General features: G+C 43.5%; 1 protein-coding gene, 1 non-coding gene and 1 pseudogene across 4 annotated transcripts in view; 2 read left to right on the top strand and 1 right to left on the bottom strand.

Annotated features, from left to right (window-relative positions):
• Positions 1 to 24,368, bottom strand: part of CTPS2 (CTP synthase 2) — a 99,080-nt gene extending 74,712 nt beyond the window's left edge. Inside the window, exons 1-4 of one of the 3 annotated variants that reach the window (XM_021680931.1) lie at positions 24,060 to 24,368; positions 18,628 to 18,833; positions 13,132 to 13,302; positions 10,871 to 10,971 (exon numbers count right to left, since the gene is read on the bottom strand). In XM_021680931.1, coding sequence (XP_021536606.1) covers positions 10,871 to 10,971; positions 13,132 to 13,302; positions 18,628 to 18,793 — 438 coding nt within the window. In that variant the 5' untranslated portion in view covers positions 18,794 to 18,833; positions 24,060 to 24,368. Of the gene's footprint in view, positions 1 to 10,870; positions 10,972 to 13,131; positions 13,303 to 18,627; positions 18,834 to 23,237; positions 23,323 to 24,059 lie in introns of those variants that run through there. The other 2 variants (XM_044911511.1, XM_044911512.1) reach the window with 2 other exon arrangements.
• On the top strand, positions 728 to 858 carry LOC123323522. The gene has a single exon (XR_006539456.1). It is a non-coding gene; the product is annotated as a small nucleolar RNA SNORA63 (small nucleolar RNA).
• On the top strand, positions 5,321 to 5,762 carry LOC110572554 (annotated as a pseudogene).
• Positions 24,369 to 24,698: the final 330 nt, after the last annotated feature.

The following is a 24,698-nucleotide window of genomic DNA, read 5'->3' as shown; positions in this document are numbered from 1 at the left end:
ACAAAAAGATCCAGAGTATAGGCCACTGAGGAGTGAGATCAGGTAGTTTCCACCAGTGGTCCACTTGGAAGGTAGAACACAAATGCAGTGACTAGATGAGAAAGGTGGGAGCCATCTGGTTCTGCCTGATGTGCAACAGTGCTCTCTCACTCTCTCTTTCTCTCTCTCTCCCCCTCTCCATGTACACACACACACACACACACACACACACTCCTGCATGCTCTCAACAGTCTCTTTGCGATGGTGTAGGATTAACTACTATTAAAACATGCTGGCTTTCTGAAACGAGTCCTACCAAAAGCCCCTATAATATTCCTGACAGCGTAATCCTTTGATAAATGTTAACTTAATTTACAGTGTGCTTCCAACAAGTAAGGCATTTTAAAGTAAGCATTTACTTTAGGATAAAATTTGCCTTAACCTACTCATCCTCACTATATTTAAATACTTAAAGGCTATCACATGGATTTTAAAATTAATTCTCTAGCATTTGAGGATCTACTGTATGCTCAACACTATAAATGAGGTGCTGAGAAGAATTTAAGACAACAGTGCTCCTAAGGAGCTCAGAATTTATCTAGGAAAATTAGGCAGAAGTAAAGAACAATAATCAAGAGTAAAACTTGGGGCACCTGGCTCAGTCAGAAAAGTGTGAGACTCTTGATGTTGGGGTCATGGATTCAAGCCCCACATTGGGTGTAGACAGTATTTAAATAAATACAACTTAATGCGGGATCTAGTTACAATGTAGCTGTAAAGTGCTGCCTTGTCTTTGCCCCCTGCTCAAAATAAAGCTGTTACCTTTCTAGCCCTGTCCGCCATGGTGCTTAGCAGCCAGGGATGCATGGTCTCAGACATGTTTACCAAGTAAAACACTGAGTTGAGGGGCACCTGGGTGGCTCAGTCGTTAAGCGTCTGCCTTCGGCTCAGGTCATGGTCCCAGGGTCCTGGGATCGAGCCCCGCATCGGGCTCCCTGCTCAGCGGGAAGCCTGCTTTTCCCTCTCCCACTCCCCCTGCTTGTGTTCCCTCTTTCGCTGTGTCTCTCTCTGTCAAATAAATAAAATCTTTAAAAATAAATAAATAAATAAATAAAACTTTAAAAAAAAAGAGTAAAACTTAAGCACTAATTGAAATGATCTGGATGCTGAGAAGGAAGAGATCATGGCGGGACCAGTCCCAGAATCCACCGTCTTCTTTGGCTTCAGTTACCTAAGTAGGTCCAAAATCTACTACGAGCCCTAACCTCTCTTTCCAGCACAACTGGATTTTGGAGCCAACATGTCCTTGACATCCTGGATGGCTCAACAATTACTCAAACTTCACACGGCCCAAACTGAACTCTCCCTGGGCCCATTTTTCTGAGTAGCCCCTCATCTTAGCAAAAGCATCTCTTCCCACTAACTAGTTCAAGCTGGCAGTCTGGAAACCATCCTTGATCCCTCCCTTTTCGTCACTTGATCCAGTCTGTGGGTCATACCTGCGAAACCTCTTGAAAATCTCTCCACTGCTCTCTATATCCAGGGCTACCACCATAGACACCCACGCCAACACCAATCTAAAGCAATCTAAAGCAGGGGGTGGTGACTATGGCCTGCTGCTTGTTTTTCTATATAAAGTTGTACTGATTGGCACAGAGCTATGGCATTCACTTACATATTGCCCACGGCTGCTTTCACACTGCAACGGCAGAGTTGACTCTCTGACCTGCAAAGCTAAACATATCTACTATCTGGCCCTTTATAGAAAAAGTTGGCTGACCCCCCCCCCATGTAAATGGCCTCCGAGCTTCTACCCTCTCCTGTCCTACCATCAAATCATTTGCCACACACCAGCAGAGTGATCTTATGAAAACTCAGAATATTAAAAAACAAAAACCTCAGAATATATCTCTCCTGTGTTTCGACCCTCAGTGGCTCACTGCTTCACTAAAAATGAAATTGAAATTCCTTGAGGATCTGGCCCTTGCATACGTTTCTAATGTCATCTCATGCCCCTGCTCGCCACACACTTCCCCCCCTACTCCCCACACACACTCCCTGTACTTCAGCCCCACTGGCTTTGCAGGTCCTCAGATGGGCCGCTCTCTTCTTTCCTACCCCTTAAGCCCTCCTACCCTCCTTCTTTACGTATATCTATCTCCTCCTTATCCTTCAGCCTGAAAAGCTAGGTCTTTCTCAGAAAGCCAGACCTTGACCACCCCCCTAAAGCAGCCTCCCTCCGACCGCTCCTTATCACAGCCCTGTGTCTGCGCCCTTCCTACTAACTCAGCACCAGGTGCCATTATTTCCTGTGTGTTCTCATTTCCTGCGTCTCACCCCAAGAAGCGATAAGCCCCATGAGAGTAGGAACATGCCTGCCCTGCTCCCCACCCTATCGCTGGCACAAGCCCAGCTCCCTGTACATGGCACTGGAGTTGAAGGGGTTCAGGACAGGTCTCACAGAAATATGCCACTTTGCCATGAAGATTATTTTGAGTTAAAAGCAATCAAAACCCAGCAGATTCAGCGGCCTATATTTACACTGGAAAGTGGGGAATCCCGTACCAGGAAGAGAGCCATGGCCAGAGGCTCCTCTTTACCTAAGAAACTTAGCTGCATAACAGGGAAGTCTTCGTTTCCCAAACATCTCCTCTGCCTCTCTGCAAATGGCCTTCCTCCCCTTTGTATCCTCTAGGACTCTACCCCTCTCCTTGGTTCAGGATATCATATAAGCCTCATTTTGCCTGGCTGCTTTGGAATCTCTCATGTTTATACGGACTTTCTGTACATATGTAATTAAACCTTTGTTCGATTTTCTCCTATTAATCTCTTTCATGTTAGTTTGATTCTTAGACCAGCCAGAAGAACCTTGAAGGGTAAAAGTAAAATTTTCCCTCTCCAACAGGGTTTAGCTTAGTGCTCATCCCAAGACAGAAGGGTCTCAAAATTCAATTATAAGCCCTAGGTAACAGCATTCTAGTACCTGTTACCATAATTACAATGGAATCAAACTAAGAAATCTCGGCACTACATTGCTACAGAAAAAAAATTATTCTTCATTAATTTTAAGTCAGATAACAAAACATAATTAAAATTCAAGCTTCCTGGGGTGCCTGGGTGGCTCAGTCGTTAAGTGTCTGCCTTTGGCTCAGGTCATGATCCCAGGGTCCTGGGATCGAGCCCCGCATCGGGCTCCCTGCTCAGTGGGGAACCTGCTTCTCCCTCTTCCACTCCCCCTGCTTGTGTTCCCTCTTTCGCTGTGTCTCTCCCTGTCAAATAAATAAATAAAATCTTTAAAAAAATAAAATAAAATAAAATTCAAGCTTCCTGGGTATGGAACAGATAGAAATATGTGACCTTTCTGTAGGAGAATGACAAACTTAATTATGAAAATCCTAGAAATACCACATGCAATCAGGAAATTGGCAGGGGGTGAGGGGCTGAAGTGCTCACCAACTACAATGTACCAGAATCTAATGAGAAAAATTTTTAGGAAAAAAAAAGTCTGCACTTAAACTAAACCATATGGGGACACCTGTTTTCTCATAGGTGTACTCTGGTAATCAACAGGCAATCTGAAAAAAAGGGAGGCAAAAAACTTTAAACATTATCCACTTCTGCCCTCACATGGCTTATAGTGGTACTGTACTCTCTCAGCCAATTTGGCAGGTCTTATTACCGGGATCAGAAACCTTCAGTATTATTACTAGAATACAGCTAAGTTAATTATTTCCCCACACAACAAAGAAAATAACACCTATAACAATATTTTAAGATTTATCCAAAGTTGAAATTGAAGCAACAGCAAATTTATGAGATGTGCAATGTCTGCTTTGCCTTTAAGGAAAGGATTCTTTTATGAAATGAAAAGAGAGACAGAAAAAGAAAGAATTTATTTCTTTAAGCCAGGCATAAATCATTTCAGGTTTATGTGGAGACGACCTGGACTTATTAACAAATAAAGCCTGTTAGCTCCACTAGTCTGAAAAGTAAGAGCCTCACAAAAAGGCTTTGGAGACATTTCAACCACTTCTACGTGGTAAAACTGAAAAGTAGCTTGGTGGTCCTTCTTCAAAAGCTTAAATCATGCACGAACACATATGTTGAGCAGAACTTAAAACGAACCCAAAAGGATACCTGACTTAGTGTCCAATAAGCCAATATAAACATTAGGGTTATATGAAGAAGGAGTTATGCTGGGGACAACTTGTCAGTTTCTGTTTCCATGAAATTAAAAATGAAGACCATGAGTTCCCAAGAACAGGAGTCATATCACATTTGCCTTTATACGCCTAGCAGCTATCAACGGGGCTGGTGCGTATTAAGTACTAAATTAATGTTTTTTAAGCCAAAAAAGTCAATTTAAGAGCAGGATGGAAAAATAATAATAAAGACCATAGACATGAAAGAATAATATGCAAGTACAGACCTAAAATGTTTGCCTGTTGTTTCTTGGGATGGAAATTTCAGTTTAATTTGAAATGTCCTTGGGGTGCCTGGGTGGCTCAGTTGGTTAAGCATCTGCCTTCAGCTCAGGTCATGATCCCAGGGTCCTGGGATAGAGTCCCACATCGGGCTCCCTGCTCAGGAGGGAGCCTGCTTCTCCCTCTCCCTCTGCCTGCCACTCCCCCTGCTTGTGTGCGCGCTCTCTCTCAAATAAATAAATAAAATCTTTAAAAAAAAAAAATTTTCAACTGAGCCACCCAGGCGCCCCTTTAAAAAATTTTTTGAGATGTCATTGAGAATTCTTGATTTTATTGTACAAGTGGAATCTTGGGTCTCAATCTATAGTATACATCTTTGTAAAATGATGACAAAGAGAATCAGATGCGCTGACCCCAGAAAGAAACATAAAAGCTTTCTTCAAGGATGATTCTCAAAAAATAATAGTTAAGGGGCACCTGGGTGGCTCAGTCATTAAGCGTCTGCCTTTGGCTCAGGTCAAGATCCCAGGGTCCTGGGATCGAGCCCCACATCGGGCTCCCTGCTCCGCGGGAAGCCTGCTTCTCCCTCTCCCACTCCCCCTGCTTGTGTTCCCTCTCTTGCTGTCTCTCTCTGTCAAAATAAATAAATAAAATCTTTAAAAAAAAATAATAGCTAAAAAACTGAGAACATGAAAACGAAGTGTTAAGAAGGCTCATCCTAAGGCCAAATTGGGCTTATATTTTAATGTCATCCAAAGGCAGCTCAATTACACTAAAAAAATAGATTTCCCTCAAGTGGGGGGACAGAGCCAAGGAGAAGCATTCTGGGGGCGGGGGGGTGCTGGTGAGGCTCATGCCGGAAGCTTCGCGTTTGGGGAAAACAGCTTGGAAACAGGGCAGTGAGGGTACTGGCGGCCATGAGATCTCTGCGGCTGCTCAGAACCCCCTTCCTGTGTGGCCTGCTCCGGGCCTTTTGCGCTCCAGGTGCCGGGGCTGAGGAACCTGGGGCCAGCTGCTCCCATCCTGGCGGCGTGGGCCTGGATAAGAATACAGTGCACAACCAAGAGCATATCATGGAGCATCTAGAAGGTGTCATCAGCATACCAGAAGCAGAGATGTCCCCACAAGAACTGCAGCTCCATTATTTCAAAATGCATGATTATGACGGCAGTAATTTCCGTGATGGCCTAGAACTCTCCACAGCCATCACTCACATCCATAAGGAGGAAGGGAATGAACAGGCCCCACCAACGAGTGAAGCTGAACTGATCAACTTAATAGATGGTGTTCTGAGAGCCGATGACAAGAACAATGATGGATACATTGCCTGTGCTGAAATTTGCCAAATCACTGCAGTAGACATTGTTTGGCCATCTAGTTATACGTAAATGTGACCGTTATAATGGGATCGAACACTTTGGGTAATGCAGAATAACTCATTTCCAACTACTTGGATAGTATTTTTGGTAAAAACCTGCAGCAGTTTATTACACTGGGGTGAGAAAGAGAAATCAAGAGAAATATGAGAGAAATGGGACATACTGTAGTCCCCAAGTACTGTTCAATCTCTTACTGGACAAGGGCTTGATTAAAGAATCCTTTTAAGAATATTGGATAATTGGAGCATCAAGTACTCAGGAACTTGACTGTAGAACATCGCTAGTCTCTAGGTTTTCATTCATGCTACCTGAAAAGTAACACAAGCTTTGCCAAGTGGACACACTTTTCAGTAACAGGGAGGGAGTAGCATAAATGTCAAATGTTTCCCCTGGTAGATCCTGTCTCTTCAGGTAAACACGATCAGTATTCCGCAAAGTTCCCCCGGCCTGAATGATGACATGCCCTTGGGCAGGGGAATATTAGGCTATTTCAAAGCCACTGCATAAGAAGGCTGCGAAATCTTGAGTTCAGCTAACCTTAGAGTCTAAGATTCTGTATCTTCTGGCACTTTGGAAACGATACACCATTGACCTAAGTGATTAACATTTTTTAGTGTTTCTTTTTTTTTTTTTTAAGATTTTATTTATTTATTTGACAGAGAAACATAGCAAGAGAGGGAAAACAAGCAGGGGGAGTGGGAGAGGGAGAAGCAGGCTTCCCACTGAGCAAGGAGCCCAATGCGGGGCTCGATCCCAGGACCCTGAGATCACGACCGGAGCCGAAGGCAGTCGCCTAACCAACTGAGCCACCCAGGCGCCCCCATTTTTTAGTGTTTCAATATTTTATAGAACTACTGCCTCATCCTTTCTTTTATGTCTTCTTCAATTTAGGAGAGACCTTGAATTTGAAAGCGTTCTTTGTTCTTATCATTAGCAAATGTTTTAGCTTTCTTGATACTTGTAAATTTAACCCTTGTTTCTAGGGTTTGTTTTTGCGGTTGAGAAACCATTAGGAATGCAAGGACTGTATTCCTCCTGCTTGGTGCCATGGGGGGTAAAGCTACAAGCTGGTCTTGCCTAAGTGAGGAGTGAGATCACCAAGCACCAACTGCGGCAAGCTATATTCAGAAGGGATCGTGTTTAAATGACCTCTTCTACCTTAAATACATGAATTCTTTCAGATCAGGAAAAATTAGAAAAAGAAGCCTAAAACGCTTAACAGTGCAAATCTCAATAATGGTTGAAAATGAGAAGCAGCTGCAAATTGTAATTTGGTTTATTGGATGTGATGAACGTGCTGGGATGGAAAACCCAAAATGATGGTTGAATGGGGAAAAAACTGCATAGGATTTGCTGTAAGATGTATAGAGACTTATTTTCTTTATTAAAGTATTCCTATAAGAAAACATGGTTTCGTGTGTCAAGTATTTGTGCAATCAGAGCTGAATTGTAAACTATTCTTGTAATATCCCGTTATTTCGAAAGATTTATATACTGAATCCTGGATATATGAAAAATAAAAATGATGAAACAAAAAAACAGATTTCCCCCTTCTCCTTTTTTGTAATTATTTTTTTAATGTTTTTTAAAAAGAAGAGCAGAGGCAAAAACATCCATACACATGAGCATTTGGAAATTTTCCTGTGATTAAGGTTAATAGTCTTAAAAAAAGGGGGGGGGCTATTCTTTCACCTACAAAAACTAAAAGAAAGAAAATAAATTACTGGAAAAGTCATACAAATGTTCAGGTTTAGAAAATTGGTCATTACTTTTGGTCCAGAGACTGGTTCTTCTTCAGGGAAAATGGACACATTTTGGATCCCTTACCTTTTCTATTGCTAGAACAGCAAAAACCAGTGAAAGTGCTAGACCAGCACTGTCCAATAAAAATAAAAATATAATCTTAATGTTTTTAGTTGCCACATCTAAAAGAACAAAAGTAAACAGGAGAAATTAATTTTAACATTATATTTTATATAGCCCAATATATCCAAAATGTTATTTTGACATATCACCAATTTTTTAAAAAGTATTAGGTATTTTACATTCTGGTTTTTTTCATGCTATTTTTGAAGCTCAGTGTGTATTTAAATTTTACAGCAAATCTTGGGGCTCCTGGGTGGCTCAGTCGGTTAAGTGACTGCCTTTGGCTCAGGTCATGATGCTCAGCGGGAAGCCTGCTTCTCCCTCTCCCACTCCCCCTGCTTGTGTTCCCTCTCTCACTCTCTCTCTCTCTGTCAATTAAATAAATAAATAAAATCTTTAAAAAATAAATTCACAGCACATTTCAATTAATCCCTCTCCTGTCAGTTTGATTCTTAGTCTGGCTAGAAGGACCTTGAAAGGGACAGGAATTCTCGCTCCCCAACAAAAAAGTAAAAAGCAGGAGTCCTGTACCCGACCTCTTCGCTTCCAAATCCAGATTCCTCAAGGTAAGCGTTTTAACTCCTCTGTTCATGATTTCTTCTGCTGGTTTCTATCACATCTCTAAACACCATCTCTCTCAACTCTTTCTTGACTTGCGCATTTCAGACACCTTCTACAATAACACAAAAGTTGACTTCTACTGTAACAGATGAGGCTGGAGCTCTCTGCTGCTCCATCCCCAGATCCCAATCTCAGTTGTTAGTTGTGTTGGCTACTTTACTAACCTGAGATATTTTTACCTCTTTTTCTGCCAACTACTACCGATATCTGTAGCTGCCTCACAGTGGAAAATGAAGTTCTTATCTCCCTCCCTCCTTCTCCAGCACCCCTCCACACCTCCACCTCAAAGCTGACATTTACAACCCTGCTTTGAAGCCTTCTCTGATGCATCTTGGGGATTGATTCTAAAACTCGAAAATCAATAAAGAGAGTGACCACGTACGTCTCCCTCACTGTAGAGGCAAACTATGCCCCGGTTCTCATATCAGATGTTATTCTTCCTGGAGCTTTTACCTGCCTTTCTCTTTTCTTAAATTATTTGTCTTTATCCTTGCCTCAGTCTGTTTGCAAACTATTCACTGTATTAGATATAGATATGTTTCAAAGGAAACCAGCTTAGTTATGCAGGTGTGTTCAGTTTATAAAACTTCATTGAGCTGTATACCTGTGATATGTACACTTTCCTGTGTTTATGTTATACTCCAATTTTTAAAAAATTCTAAAGGAAGCACCCTCTCTTTTCCTTGTAAATTGTGAAAGAAGAAATAGCAAGGGAGGGGCGCCTGGGTGGCTCAGTCGGTTAAGCGTCAGCCTTCGGCTCAGGTCATGATCTCAGGGTCCTGGGATCGAGCCCCGCATGGGGCTCCCTGCTCAGGAGGGAGCCTGCTTCTCCCTCTCCATCTGCCTCTGCTTGTGCTCTCTCTCTCTCTCTGTCAAATAAATAAATAAAATCTTAAAAAAAAAAAAAGCAAGGGAGAGAAAGTTTTGCATAGCACATTTACGCATTTATATTATCAACCATACTATTATAGTAGTATAATATATAGTTAATATATGATAGCACAGCACATTTATGTTAAGTTTATCAGCTCTGTTAACAAAATGGATCTTGCAGATAGCCTAACATCTGTCTGCTGACCCTGACAATGATGACTATAAGAACAGCTCACATGTTTTTGAACACTTCCTGAATACCAGACATGCCAAGTGCTTTATATAATTGCACTTATTCCTCCCAGCAACTTGTTAATATCATCTGGCTTTTATTATGATATTACATTGTTGTCATATTGTTATAGTTGAGTACATTGAAGCTTTGAGAAGTAATTTGCCAAAAGTCACACAGGCATCTTAATAATGGCTAATAAATTTTGAGTACTTACTATAGATCTGACACCATTCTAAGCACTAAGTGTACTGACTTATTTAATCCTCAAAATATTATCCCCATTTAGCAGATGAGTAAACTGAGGCACACTGGGCTAAGGTCACCCAGCTGGTAAGTAACACAGCTTGGCTAAGAACCCAAGCCGTCTGGCTCCAGATTCTTAACCACGGAGCTCTACACCACTCAGAGGTCACAGCAGAAACCTGAACTTGGGCAGGCAGTACGTAGGAACTAAATTGTTCATTATTCTGCTGTCCTGCCCAGCAATTAGGTCAACTGACATTTAGACAAGGAGTACATGCACGTTATTCTCATTCATTGAGAGGAAGGGAAACAGTAAATAAGTCACAAGTTCAAATACTATGTTCTTTCTTTAAGCAGCTAATACTCACTTCTCACCTCCAAATCGCCTCCACCATCAGATTTCCCTAACTCAGTCTCTCTCTACTTCCAAAGCACTTTGCAAATACAGTTGACCCTTGAACAACATGGGTTTGGACTGTGTGGGTCCACTTATGTGTGGATTTTTTTTTTATAAACACAGTACAGTACCGTAAATGTATTTTCTCTTTCTTATGATTTTCTTAACAACATTTTCTTTTCTCTAGCTGGTTTTATTGTAAGAATACAGTCTGTAACAGCCATAACATACAAAGTATGTATTAATTCACTCTCTATGTTATTGGTAAGGCTTCTGGTCAACAGCAGGCTGTTAGTAGTTACGTGGATTTTTGACTGGAGGGTGAGAGAGAAGTCAGCATCCTTAACCCTCGAACAGCACTCACTAGAAAGCATTCTGCAACTGATCTGTCCCTACACGCGGGTTGCTGCACACAGTCCCAGGAGTACTCGCCCTGTTTAATGTCAATCTGGCCCACTGACTTGTGACCCCCAAGGGCAGGGACCGTCTATGTCCTTCCCTGCTATAATCCCACCTCCTAGCCCAGTGTCTAGTACATAGGAGGCCATCTATACATATGCATTGAATGAATGAAGAGTAGATGCTTAAAAACCCAGAAGGAGGGTGCCTGGGTAGCTCAGTTGGTTAAGCGACTGCCTTCAGCTCAGGTCATGATCCTGGAGTCCCGGGATCGAGTCCCACGTCAGGCTCCCTGCTCAGCAGGGAGTCTGCTTCTCCCTCTGACCTTCCCCCTCTCATGTGCTCTCTCTCTCTCTCTCTCATTCTCGCTCTCTCAAATAAATAAATAAATAAAATCTTTAAAAAAAAAAAACCCAGAAGGATATAAGTTTATACAGAAAAATTCCATGCTTGCCTCAATAACGCATATTTGGGGCTCTTCCTTATGACCATCCACGGGCACCATAGCTTGAGTCATAACCCATTCCTGGACAGCATCAGTAATGTGCGGCACAACTGTAGAAAGAAGTAATAATTAGCACAAAAGCTTATCTCAGGGTCACAGTCATGAGAAAGGAATGTGTTCATGTCTTTAGACCTCCGAAATAACCTGAAAGCCACTTGGCAAATGAGACAAACTACAGTGCTCATGTTATTATCCATTTCACTGAAATTAATATAGGCACAATATAGGTTTAATCATTTAAATGGTATACCATTTCTTTTGTACCTGGCCGACCACAGAGAACAAGAAATAGAAAGCAGAAATGCCATCTTCGAGGCATCTAGAAACACCTATAATGCCAACTAAAAACCACAAGGAGGGCTGTCAGGCGTGCTGCGTGCTGGATTCCTTGGGGGAAGAAAGACGCAGAGTGGCCCAGTGCTGCAGACTCTGTGCAGCCCACCAGCCAGCAGAGAGGGGTCCCCTCAGAGGGTGTAGCTGAGCCCTGCATGCTGACCAGGGGCCTGTGGCTGCTAATGTCAGCTGAAGAAGCCAAAAGGTGACAACCCTCCATGAGCATTTGAGGCCCGGAGGCCCCTTGGTGGTGAGCAGGCCTGCAGCTACAGATCTCTGCTGAAGGGACAGAAAGGTGACATCCTTGCGGGTGCACGGGGACATCCTCACGGTGCAGTCAACTAACCTAATGTGATACACGAAGCAGGAACGTGGCCCTCTGGGAAGCTGAGGCGAAGGAACATCTGCTATCTGCTCTACCTCGCACCTGCTGCTCCCTCAAAGTGGGAGGAAGTGGTCACCCACTGGTGCATTTAGAGCAACCCACATTACACGCGCTGTTAGGCCCCTTTCGGCGGCAGGGGTGGGGTGGGGGTGGGGGGCGGGTTGGCCGGGCTCTGCCTCCACGTGGGCAGCCCAGGGATCAGGAGTCAGAGCCCAGGCATGGGGCCCTGTCCTCTCTCCATCATAGGGACGTGGCAGGTGTGAGGCAGCAATTCTCCCTCCTGTGGGTCTTCCCAAGATCTACACTCAGGGGGAAACTATTAGAAAGCACAGCTGTAGCTGAGATCTAAGCCACACATCCAGTTTCAGTAATTACACAGCTGATCTTTTGATCTCCATCTGTTCCACCCCCATGTCTACCTCTCAGCGGGATCCAACATGCAATTTAAAGGAGATGGGGAGGGGCGCCTGGGTGGCTCAGTCGGTTAAGCGTCTGCCTTCGGCTCAGGTCATGATCCCAGGGTCCTGGGATTGAGCCCCACATCGGGCTCCCTGCTCCGCGGGAAGCCTGCTTCTCCCTCTCCCACTCCCCCTGCTTGTGTTCCCTCTCTCGCTGTGTCTTTCTCTGTCAAATAAATAAATAAAATTAAAAAAAAAAAATAAAGGAGATGGGGATTATCACCTTTACCCTACCAGGCGGGAACACATGAATACAAGACTTGCTGGGGTAGGGGAGAGACATGGGAGGGGAGGGCAGGGGTCTCTCCCAAGACAAAAGAGAATCATACCACTCATGGGGCGCCTGGGTGGCTCAGTTGGTTAAGCGACTGCCTTCGGCTCAGGTCATGATCTTGGAGTCCCTGGATCGAGTCCCGCATCGGGCTCCCTGCTCAGCGGGGAGCCTGCTTCTCCCTCTGACCCTCCCCCCTCTCATGAGGTCTCTCTCTCTCTCATTCTGTCTCAAATAAATAAATAAAATCTTTAAAAAAAAAAAAGAGAATCATACCACTCAGGAAAAGAGTTGATGAAAAAGGGTCTGACCGTACTACCAGCCACTGCAGTTCAATCCCCTAGTCCCTCCCGACACCGTCCTTCAAAGGGGAGTGATCCACATCCATGCAAAGATACAAGAAGAAAGGAGACAGACAAAATAAAAGACAGACAAAAAACAAACCAAAAAAGTCTGCACCTCAATCAGGTAAAAATGATGAATGAATGGTTCTGCATGGATTTTATAAATAAAAGCTAAAGACAGATATATGGACTAGAGAAAACAGTAACATTAGTAATAAAGAAAAAGACTGAAGAAAATACAATCAAGAACATGGAGGGTGAAGTGGACACCTCTGAAGAAAATGAAAAGGGAAAGAAAGCAAGGATTTGAAAAGGATTAGAACTTGTAGAGCTCAGGGAGCCCCTCACTTCACGTCTATTTTGAGTAGGGTGTGGGTGCTCAACACACAGGACTCGTTAACTTTTGTGGAATACATTACCTTGTACTGTTTTCCCCAGGTAATCGCCACGCCTCTCTTTATTGATCACATGCTGATATATCTTCCCAGTGGTGATGTTGTTGTCTTTATAAAGGTTAATATCCAAGAACCGTTCATAATTTCCAAGGTCTAAATCAACTTCTCCACCATCATTTAAGACAAACACTTCACCTGAGGTAAAAAGGCAATGTAAATATTAAAAATTTGCTTTCAGGGGCACCTGGCTGGCTCAGACGGTGGAGCGTCCAACTCTTAATTTCGGATCAGGCCATGATCTCAGGATCCTGAGATCGAGCACCGGAGACAGGCTCCCCGCACTCAGTGGGGAGTCTGCTTCTCTCCCACTTCCTCTCCCTCTGCCCCTCCCCGCTGCAAGCATGTACACTCTCTCTAAAAATAAATAAATAAAATCTTTATTTTTTAAAATTTTTATTTATTTATTTATTTGAGAGAGAGAGAGAGCGGGAGCAGGGGGAGGGTAGTGGGAGAGGCAGAGGGAGAAGCAGACTCCCCGCTGAACAGGGAGCCGGACATGGGGCTCCATCCCATGACCTGAGCCAAATGCTTCCCTAACTGAGCCACCCAGGGGCCCCAATAAATAAAATCTTAAAAAAAAAAAAGTATGTAGGCATTATATTCCTCGAAGAGAAAGAAAAACTGTAGATGATAAGTCTTTAAACAGGTTCTTAGATTTAATGTAGTTTTAATAAAAATTCCAACAGATGTTTTTCAACTTGAGGATGACACTAAGGTTAATTTGTTAGAAAAACAGGTGTGATTACCAAAACAAACACACAAAAAATAAATTAAAAAGCCCTTATAACAAATAAGAGTGAGTAAAGGAAGCTTGAAATACATATGCATACATATATTTCAATATATATAAAGATGGAATAAGACAGTATCAACAAGGGGCGCCTGGGTGGCTCAACGTCTGCCTTCGGCTCGGGTCATGATCTCAGGGTCCTGGGATGGAGTCCCGCATCGGGCTCCCTGCGCATCGGGGAGCCTGCTTCTCCCTCTGCCTCTGCTGCTCCTGCGTGTGCTCTCTCACTCTCTCAAATGAATAATCAATAAATAAAAATCTTAAAAAAAAAATAGCATCAACGAATACACAAAACCAAAATATCCAAAAAGATCCCTATTGGGGCTCCTGGCTGGCTCAGTAGGTGAAGCATGTGACTCTTGATTTTGGGGTTGTGAGTTTGAGCCCCACATTGGGTGTAGAGATTACTTAAAAAAAACGTTGCGCCTGGGTGGCTCAGTCATTAAGCATCTGCCTTCGCTCAGGTCATGATCCCGGGGTCCTGGGATCAAGCCCCACATCGGGCTCCCTGCTCTGCAGGAGGTCTGCCTCTCCCTCTCCCACGCCCCCAGCTTGTGTTCCCTCTCTCGCTGTGTCTCTCTCTGTCAAATAAATAAATAAAATCTTAAAAAAATAAAAAACAAGATCTTTAAAAAAACGAAAAACGAAAAAAACAAAAAGATCCCTATTACATAAAAGAATTTAATATATCACTTGAAAAAAAACAAAAACCCAAGGGTATCATCACAAATCAAAGTACAGGGGCGCCTGGGTGGCTCAGTTGGTTAAGCGACTGCCTTCGGCTCAGGTCATGATCCTGGAGTCCCGGGATCGAGTCCCGCATCGGGCTCCCTGCTCGGCGGGGAGTCTGCTTCTCCCTCTGACCCTCCCCCTCTCATGTGCTCTCTCTCTCAAATAAATAAATAAAATCTTTAAAAAAAAAAAAAAAACAAATCAAAGTACATAAAACACTAAGAAATAAACTTCAAAGAAATGTAGGACCTATATTTACAAAACTTAAAAAGCTTACTTCAGAGACATAAAAGAAGGTATGAATAAAAGGAAAATCACTTCTAAAGTTCCTGAATGGGCCAGTCAATATTTTCCAGTGTTTAATTCTTCCCCAAATTAATTAATAAATTTAAAGAAATTTTTGTCAAAAACTCCAATGCAATTTCTTGTAAAGTTGGACAAAATTATTCCTAATTCTGAAGACAACAAACACTTTGAGGTTAAGAAAAAACAAAAGAACGGGGCGCCTGGGTGGCTCAGTTGGTTAAGCGACTGCCTTCGGCTCAGGTCATGATCCTGGAGTCCCTGGATCGAGTCCCGCATCGGGCTCCCTGCTCAGCGGGGAGCCTGCTTCTCCCTCTGACCCTCCCCCCTCTCATGTGCTCTCTCTCTCTCATTCTCTCTGTCTCAAATAAATAAATAAAATCTTTAAAAAAAAAAAGAAAAAACAAAGGAACAACAAAAAAAGGTTAATGCTTTGCTAGAGGGATAATAAAAACACCTTTCTGCACCAAAAAAAAAAAAAAAGAGAGAGAGAGAGAGAAAAAACAAAGGAAGAAGAAAAGGAATGTGGAAAGCTCTGACCTATTTAATAATAAAAAGCTGCAGCTTTTAAAATGATAGGCAGGAATAAACATAGAAATCCAGAAGAGAACAGAGTACAAAGACAGACCTGAGTATAGACAGAAATGTAGTATATAATGAAAGGTGGCATTTCAAATCAGGAGGTAAAGGATGAAATCTTTGGGAGGCCTTGGGCTCTGCACTCAGTGGGGAGTCTGGTTGAGATTCTCTCTCCTTCTGCCCTTCCCCCCGCTTGCACACTGGCTCGCTCGCTCTCTCTCAAATAAATAAATAAATCTTCAAAAAATGTTTAAAAAAATATCCAAAGGAAAACTGGCATAACACATGGGATTAGTCAACTTTACTGCATACCAAACCACCCTAAAATCTTAGCAATTTACAAAACGTTTATTGATTTCTCCCTCGGGTTACGTGTTATGTGGGGGCTGTGGGTCAAATGTGAGTCTACTTGGTCTCATTCCAGGACCCAGACTGAAGGAGAAATCCCTTTACAGGGCAGGCCGTTCTCATGGCAGAGAGCAGAAGCACCAAAGAGACAGAGCCAAATCATGCCACTGCACTGAAAATTTCTGCTTCAACAAGACAGATGTCACATTCACTAATGTCTCCTAGGGAAAAACAAACCACATGACCAAATAAGGTCACCAACCTCTTGGGTTTGCCCAGGACTAATAGGATTCCCAGGATTTGGACTTTCAGTTTCAAAACCGGAAAATTCCAAACAAACCAGGACGCGTTAACCATCGTACATGACCAAAGTCCAAAGTCAATGGGACAAGGAAATTTACTCCACAGAAGGAAGTTGGGTAACAGTTTCAAACGAAAATACAATCTACCCATCGACTTGAATAAGTCATTCCACAGACAAAATGAAAACCAAAGAAATCTAAATTAGAACAATGAGATACCCTCTTTTGTTGTTTTTTGTTTTTCTCTCAGGTTAGTAAAGTTTAAAAAGAATAATATTCGGGGAGGGGGTGGGGGGATGGGTTAGCCTGGTGATGGGTATTAAAGAGGGCACGTACTGCATGGAGCACTGGGTGTTATACGCAAACAATGAATCATGGAACACTACATCAAAAACTAATGATGCAATGTATGGTGATTAACATAACATAATAGAATTTTTAAAAAAAGAATAATATTCAGCAGGGGTATAAAAAAAAACAGGCCTTCTTATATACTGTTGATTTGTATATAAATTGGTGCAAATTCACAGCCCTTATCAGAGAATTCTTGGGAAAAAAGATGGATGTTGAAATTTGAAGTTTTTCAGATTATGGAAAAGGTAATACAGAACACTTGCCATATATTAGAAAACACCCCAAATGCAAACACTTTCCAAATGGAATAAAGACTAGAAACAGTCACGGCTTTATGAAGATTTTTCAATTTTCAAAACTTTTGAAAAAAGACTATAAATAGCCACAAACTTATGAAGACTTTTAAATTTTCAGAACTTTCTGGATTTTACACTTAATAGGTAAGAGATCATGAACCTAAAAACCTTTGGTAATATGCATTATACATCAAAAGCCTGAAAAGCATACCTACCTGTGAAATCAGAAATTCTGCGTGTAGGCATTTATGTTTAAAAAAATAAATTTTAAAGATTTCCATCACAGTGTTGTTTATAATATCAATACATTGGAAATTATTTCCCATTATTGTATAGATTCTGTGCAGCCTTTAAGAGTATAAAATATAGGGGTGCCTGGGTGGCTCAGGCGGTTGGGCATCTACCTTCAGCTCAGGTCATGATCCCAGGGTCCTGGGATCGAGCCCTGCATCCAGGTCTTTGCTCAGCAGGGAGCCTGCTTCTCCCTCCCCCCTGCTCATGCTTTCGCTCTCTCAAATGAATGAATAAAATCTTTAAAAAAATTAAAACAAACAAAAAGAGTATAAAAATATATAAATGTCCACAGTACATTGTTTTAAAAATTAGATTAAAAATAAATAAAATCTTTAAAAAATTAGATTAAAAACTGACATGACTATAAGATTCAATTCATGGGGCGCCTGGGTGGCTCAGTCGGTTGGGCGTCTGCCTTTAGCTCAGGCCACGATCCCAGGTCCTGGGATCGACCCTCACATCAGGCTCCCTGCTCAGCAGGGAGCCTGCTTCTCCCTCTCCCTCTGCTGTTCCCCCTGCATGGGCTCTCTCTCTCTCTGTCAAGTAAATAAATAAAATCTTTAAAAAAAAAAAAAGATTCAATTCATTTAAAGTCCAAAAATAAGCAAAAGTAATCTCTGGAGTTAATGGTTACTATATGTCAAAGAGTTTAGAAAACATTAATTAAGGAAGCATTTTCCTGATTGCTGGAAAACAACTCAGTTATGCTCATCTGTCCCTGCTAGTAGGTTATGCGGTGTATTATGTCGTGCATAATAAAAACAAAACGAAAAAGTAAAAAAATAAGCAAAGTAACTTACAGTGTTAGGAGACAGGATAGCAGTTACCTTGGTGGTTTCGGTGGGGAAAAACTAGAAGGGGCATAAGGGGGGGTTCTGTTTCTTGATCTGGGGGCTGGTTACACAGTATGCTCACTTTATCAAGTGGTACACTTATGATCTGTGCACTTTCCTGCTTGTATGTAAAAAGTTTAAAAAGAAAGTATGTAAGTGCTAATGCCTTTTTAAAAATAATTAGCATGTACATTAGAATGTCAACATTAATAATAGTTACTCAAAGTGTTGGGAAATGGAGGACCTTTATTTTCTTCCTGCCATTCTATATCGTCAGTATAACTGTCAATCTATACCATATTGTCTGACTTTTTCTCTTAACAATGAAATGTTAAGAGAACTATATTACCTTTATGATAAAATAAAACAAAACATAATTTGTACTGTACAAAGTACAATGAAAATGGTATCCTTATACACTGTTTTCCAAAAGGGTGGACTAATTTGGAATGCCATCAGCAATCTGAAAAATGTTATCAACAACCACGAGAACATTCACATGGTCCTAATGAATGATCCAGCGACTCTACTTCTGGAACTCTATCTTAAAGAAATTACCCCAAATACGAGAAAGAACTGCAATTTAACCTAGTGCCTTATAAGAGGGGGGAAGTTATTCTTTTTCATACCGTGCTCATAAGGTGAAAAAGTGCCTGCATCGATGTTAATATAGGGGTCAATTTTGATGGCAGTAACTCGGAGTCCACATGATTTTAGAATCGTCCCAATGCTGCTTGCAATGATCCCTTTACCAATGCCTGAGATGACCCCTCCAGTGACCAGAATGTACTTCATTGGCGGAGGAGGTGGCTGGGTGCCAGCACCCAGAAATATTCTGAAAGGTAATAAAATTAAGAGTCAGGGAAGAGAATCATATTCTCAAAGCAGTAAAGCAAGAGTGAATTAAACTAGAATTTCAAAAGCACACAGCATTTTTCCATATAAAGTAAATTTTTGAAACAAAGTCTTATTTTCTTTCTTTCTTTTTTTTTTTTTAAAGATTTTATTTATTTATTTGACAGAGAGAGACACAGCGAGAGAGGGAACACAGGTAGGGAGAATGGGAGGGGGAGAAGCAGGCCTCCCACTGAGCAGGGAGCCCGATGCGGGGCTTGATCCCAGGACGCTGGGATCATGACCTGAGCTGAAGGCAGACGCTTAAAAACTGAGCCACCCAGGCGCCCCAAAGTCTTATTTTCTAGGTTTTCCATTTTTGGCTCTATGCAGAAATCGGTGGACACTATCTGCAAGCAAAGTGGTGGGCTCCATTGCCCCGATTTTCCATTTACCCCAACTCTATCATGTGACAAACTTCATCATGAGAAACCAAATTTCCCCTGGATTCAGAAGCATGGTAAAATTTTTAAGAGAAAATGATCTGGAATCAGACTGATCTATACAAGCCGTACCTGGGCAAGTTACTAATCCTTTCTGTGCCTGTTTCTTCATCTGTGAAATGGAATAAAAAATACCAGTCCCTTGGAATATTACTCAGCACTAAAAAGAAATGAGCTGGGGTGTCTGGGTGGCTCAGTTGTTAAGCGTCTGCCTTCGGCTCAGGTCATGATCCCGGGGTCCTGGGATCGAGCTCCACATCGGGCTCCCGGCTCTGCAGGAGGTCTGCCTCTCCCTCTCCCGCTCCCCCTGCTTGTGTTCCCTCTCTCGCTGTGTCTCTCTCTGTCAAATAAATACATAAAATCTTTTTAAAAAAAATGCTTTTAAAAAGAAATGAGCTATCAAGCCATGAAAAGACATGCGGGAAACTGCAGTGCATATTACTAAGTGAAAGAAGTCAATCTGAAAAGGCTACATACATACTGTATGATTCCAACTATTTGACATTCTGGAAAAGGCAAAACTATGGAGACAATAAAAGGATCAGTGGGTGCCTGGGGTTGGGGGGAGGGAGGGATGAAATATGCAGAGCACAGAGGATTTTTAGGGCAGTGAAACTATTCTGTATGATACTATAATGGTGGATACATCTCATTATGCATTTGTCCACAGCCACAGAATGTACAAGGCCAAGAGCAAACTCCAATGTAACCTATGGAGCTTGGATGATAATGATGTATCAGTGTAGGTTCATCATTTGTAACAAATGGTTCCAGATGTTGATAGTGGGGAAGGCTGTGCATGTAGGGGCAGGGAGTGTATGAGAACTCGGTGCTTTCTGCTCATTTTTGCTGTGAACCTAAAATTCCTCCAAAAAATAAAATCTTTTCTTTTTAAATCAGTCTTCAAATATGCCAACATTTAAAAAATCTCATAGGTGTTTGTGAGGATTAAATGAACTAAGGAATAGAGGAGAGGTCAGCTGATGCCCATTCTGATTTTGCAGTCTCCTCCACTTTCAAAACAAACGATCAGGACTTGAAGGTGTATAAGGTTATCTCACTGCAGAGCTCTGAGTTCAACTTAAACTAGTCGACCACGGTCAAGGCGAGTAAACTGTAGCCATCCAAAACATACATGTCCCATCCCAAATGGCTTCCCTAAGTCCCTGGACCTACCTTTCTTTACACGCTCCAGTTGATCACATTCAATGCCATTGTTCCTCCTCCCTAGCCACCTGGCATTCCATTCACTCCAGCTAGATTTAGCCCAAAAGATTAACCACCAATCCAAACCCAGAATGCTCCTCCTGTAGATCTAAAATGTATCTGAATATTCACCTCTTTCCGCTCCTACTGGCCCAGTTGGTCATTATAGGGGTAATCTCTTCACAGCTCTCCCTTACCCATCCCCCTGCTGCTTTCTTCTATTTTAGTAAGTGCCCCTCCTCTAGAGTCAGACAGCCTGGGTGCAAATGCTGATTCTGTTATTTACAGCTATGACCCTGGGCAACTTCTTCAACTTTTCTAAACCTCAAATTTCTCTACCTGTGCAGTAAACAGAGATCATAACAGTGCCTGCCTTATAGAGGCGTGTGGGCATTTACAAAGAGAGTGCCCAAGGGCTTAGTGAAAGCCGTTATCATTTTTCACAGCGATCTACACATCATTCAATCAGCTCACAAATGTTTATTATAGGTCTATTATGCTTAACATGTTCCCAGGTCCTGGGGACACAGGGGTAGACAAAAAGTCAAGGTCCCTGCCCTCTTGGACTTCACCTTCCCTGTGGAATTAAGAGGCAATTTGAAGCCAGCATCCATTTTGTTAGCTGAGATAAAAGAATGAATTCTAGAGGTCATATCGCCCCCAGGCACAGCTGGAATGGCCAAGGAACCTGTAGGAATGGAACTCCATTCACTTACAAGTAAAGATAAAATTACCAGGGTGCCTGGGTGGCTCAATCGGTTAGGTGTCCACCTTCAGCTCAGGTCATGATCCCGGAGTCCCAAGATCAAGTCCCGCATCAGGCTCTCTCAGCAGAGAGCCTGCTTCTCCCCTTGCCCCTCACCCCCCTCGTGTTCTCTCTTTCTCTCTCTCTCAAATAAATAAATAAAATCTTTTTAAAAATTTTTTTAAAGATATAATTACCAGAGGTACCTAATGAAATCTCCAACATAAAGAACAAAGATATTTTTCAGATTCCAAGTCTCTTGAGATAGAAAAGACCTCCAGGGGACCAGACGAAGCTCCACCAGAGCACCTGCTAGCTAGCATGATCTCATGAGCCTCCAATTAATGGCGTCCACCTTCTCAGGAGACCCTGCCCCAAATCTTGCCCTTAAAAACCCCTACTTGCAAGCCATTGGGTAGTTTGGGACTTTAGAGCATTACCTCCCCGTTCTCCTAGGTAGCACCACACCAATAAATAGCCTATCTTCCTTCACTGCAAAAACTCAGTGTCAGTTTTTATTGGCTTGCTGAGCATCGGATGGACAAACTCTCGTTTGGTTTGGTTACAAAATGAGCACTACTGTCATTGTCACACTATTAAAATGACTTCTTATTTGTAAAAATTAGCAAAATTGAAAAACACCATTGAAAACTGGAGTGCATTCACGTGAAGTCACAGTATGTGGTTGTCAAAAAGCCTAAGAATTTTTCAGAAAAAATTCCCCTATATAGAAGGATATAAAATTGAATATAATATTATCTCAACTATGTTTTTAAATTAAGACTAATCAAAAGTACATCAAAAAGCTAAATTTTAATACTTAGGTGGTTGGGCTGTAGGCAATTACTACTTTTCTATATTTTTAAAAAGCACAAGATGCCTTTTTAAAAGCACATCAGGTATTTTACAATGTCCTTCTTCAAAATGTAACTTAAGGGGCGCCTGGGTGGCTCAGTCGTTAAGCGTCTGCCTTCGGCTCAGGCCATGATCTCAGAGTCCTGGGATCGAGCCCCGCATGGGCTCCCTGCTCCGCGGGGAAGTCGGCTTCTCGAACTTCTGCCCCTCCCCTGCTCTTTCTCTCTCTCTCTCCAATAAATAAATAAAATATTTTAAAAAAAAAAAGTAACTTAAGGGATGCCTGGGTGGCTCAGCCGGTTAGGTGTCTGCCTTCAGCTCAGGTCGTGATCCCAGGGTCCTCAAATCGAGTCCCACATCGGGCTCCTTGCTTGGCAGGGAGCCTGCTTCTCCCTCTGCCTGCAGCTCCCCTGCTTGCGTGCTCTTTCTCTCTGACAAATAAAATCTTCAAAAAAAAAAAAAAAAAAAAGTAACTTAATACCAAGGAGACACCTACTCCTTTCTACCTCTTGTAAGCAAACAAGTAAGTTTGAAACAAGTTTTAAAACCGCAGGAAAAAGCTACTTCCTTGAATTGAGTTGTTTTTTCCCCTGTGAAGACCGAAGTTTTTCATTTACTCCTATATGCAGTGAGCAGAACCGACTGTTTGTGAAACAGGAATGTGTAGAGGGCCTTCTGTCTGCCGTCCAATAAAAACATTACAGGAACTACCCGTGTAATTTTAAATTTTCTAGTAGCCATATTTAAAAAGTAAAGAGAAACAGGAAGTTAATTTTAATAATATCTTATTCAACCCAATGTATCCAAAATACCATCATTTTAACAAACAATCAATGTAAGAATTCATTAGTGAGGTATTTTACTTCTCCCCCCCCCTTTTTTTGTACTAGGTCTTCAAAATTCGGTGTGTCTACTTCAGCACATCTCAATTCAGACTCACCACATTTCCAATGCTCAAGAGCCACATGTGGCCAGTGGCTACCACACTGGACAGCGCAGGCCCAAGAGCAACTGAAAACATCAGAAGCACCAAGAGACACCTTCTCAAATGACGGCCGTTTAAAAAATAATATTAGTCAAAAACAAGAGTACTTACTGAATGATCCCATTTTACTAAGTTCTAAAGCAGACAAAACTAAGCTATGATAGAAAGCAGGCGGGGGGCGGGGGGTTGTGGACTGACTGGAAAGGGGCACGAGGGAACTTCCTGGGGACGCTGGAAACCAGATGGTGTACGTCCACGTTGGGGTAGTGGTTACACGGGTGTATAATTTGTCAAATCTCTGATCTGCACCCTTAAAATGGGGGCATTTTGTTGTATGTAAATTATACATCGAATCTGTAAAAACTGTTGCCGAGAGAAAGCTTTACTTAGCCCCAGTGCGCCCTAAGCAGCTATTCTGGGGAAAATGCTAGGGTCGTTGTTCAACCAGTGCACTGGGCGGGGGAGGGGACAGAAAGGCCATTTCACTCCGCGCGGGGCTTCACTTCCGCCAACGCCATCTCGGGGCTCTCTGGGCTCCCGAGGCCAGGGAGAAATGGGAACCGGGGTGCAGCCGGCCCTTGCGCCCCCTTCCGAGGCCCGTGCGGGGAGAAGCGCACCCCGAGAACGCGACGCTCCGGAGCCCCGGTCGTGGGCCGCCGCAGGGCGGGCTCCGACGGCACTGGGCGCCGGCAGGGCAGCCCCGGCCCCCGCCCGTCTGCCGTCCGCCGTCCGCCGGCGGTTTGCGTGCGCCGGGTGCGGGGACGCGCCCGTTGCCGGCCCCTCTCCGACCCGGCGCGGGCGCCATCGGCGAGGGGACAAAGGCGCCCGGCCCCACGTGCGCGCCTGGACTGGGGGCGCGGAGGCCCTGGGGACGCGGGGTGGCCACAGCGCGGAGGCCCTGGGGGTCCGGGGAAGGTCCGGGCGGGAGGTTACCTGCGCGGTGGTGGTGGCGCCGGGAGAGTGGCCGGTGGGGACAGCGCGCTCCGCCCCGCGGCGGGCCCGCGCTCACCTGTAGGGCTGGGGAAGGGGCCGCCGCTAGGGGTGTCCCTTGTCGCCACCGGGTCCTTCCCGCCGCCCGCGCGGGCCTCGGGGTGCGCGGCGCCCTCCTCGCCCACCTTTCCCTCTCCTGCTGCGGCGGGCCCCGCTGACTCACGCTGGTGAGCTTGGGGTTTGCACCCGCGTTTGTGCAGTGCTCCAAAACAAGCGTCTAAAAAGTCACTCCTCAGGCACAGACAGCTTCCCGCCACCCTCCGCCCTGGATGCACTTGGCCCCAGGCCTCGGTCAGCCCGGGGACTGCTCCTCCCCTCCGTGGCTCACTTAGCAGAGGCACTTCGGGGGCGCGGGTGAACGCCACGTTCCCGGCGAGCCCCCGCCTCTTGGCAAGGCGAGATCCTCACGCGGGTCCTCCCGTCCAGTTCTCACCACTGTAAAGAGCTTCATACTGTCCACAAACGTTTGTGGATCCCTTACTGCGCTCCAGGAACTGCAGAAACGCTAAGAGGATTCAAGTAGAACTCGACTCCTGCCTTTGAGGGGCTCACAGTCCAGAGGCAGGTCTACACGTCTATTGA

The sequence above is a fragment of the Neomonachus schauinslandi genome, chromosome X (genome assembly GCF_002201575.2).
Source record: "Neomonachus schauinslandi chromosome X, ASM220157v2, whole genome shotgun sequence".
In the NCBI taxonomy this organism is placed as follows: Eukaryota; Metazoa; Chordata; class Mammalia; order Carnivora; family Phocidae; genus Neomonachus; species Neomonachus schauinslandi.
Note: the sequence above shows the minus strand (reverse complement) of the source record. Positions and strands in the feature narration are given on the sequence as shown.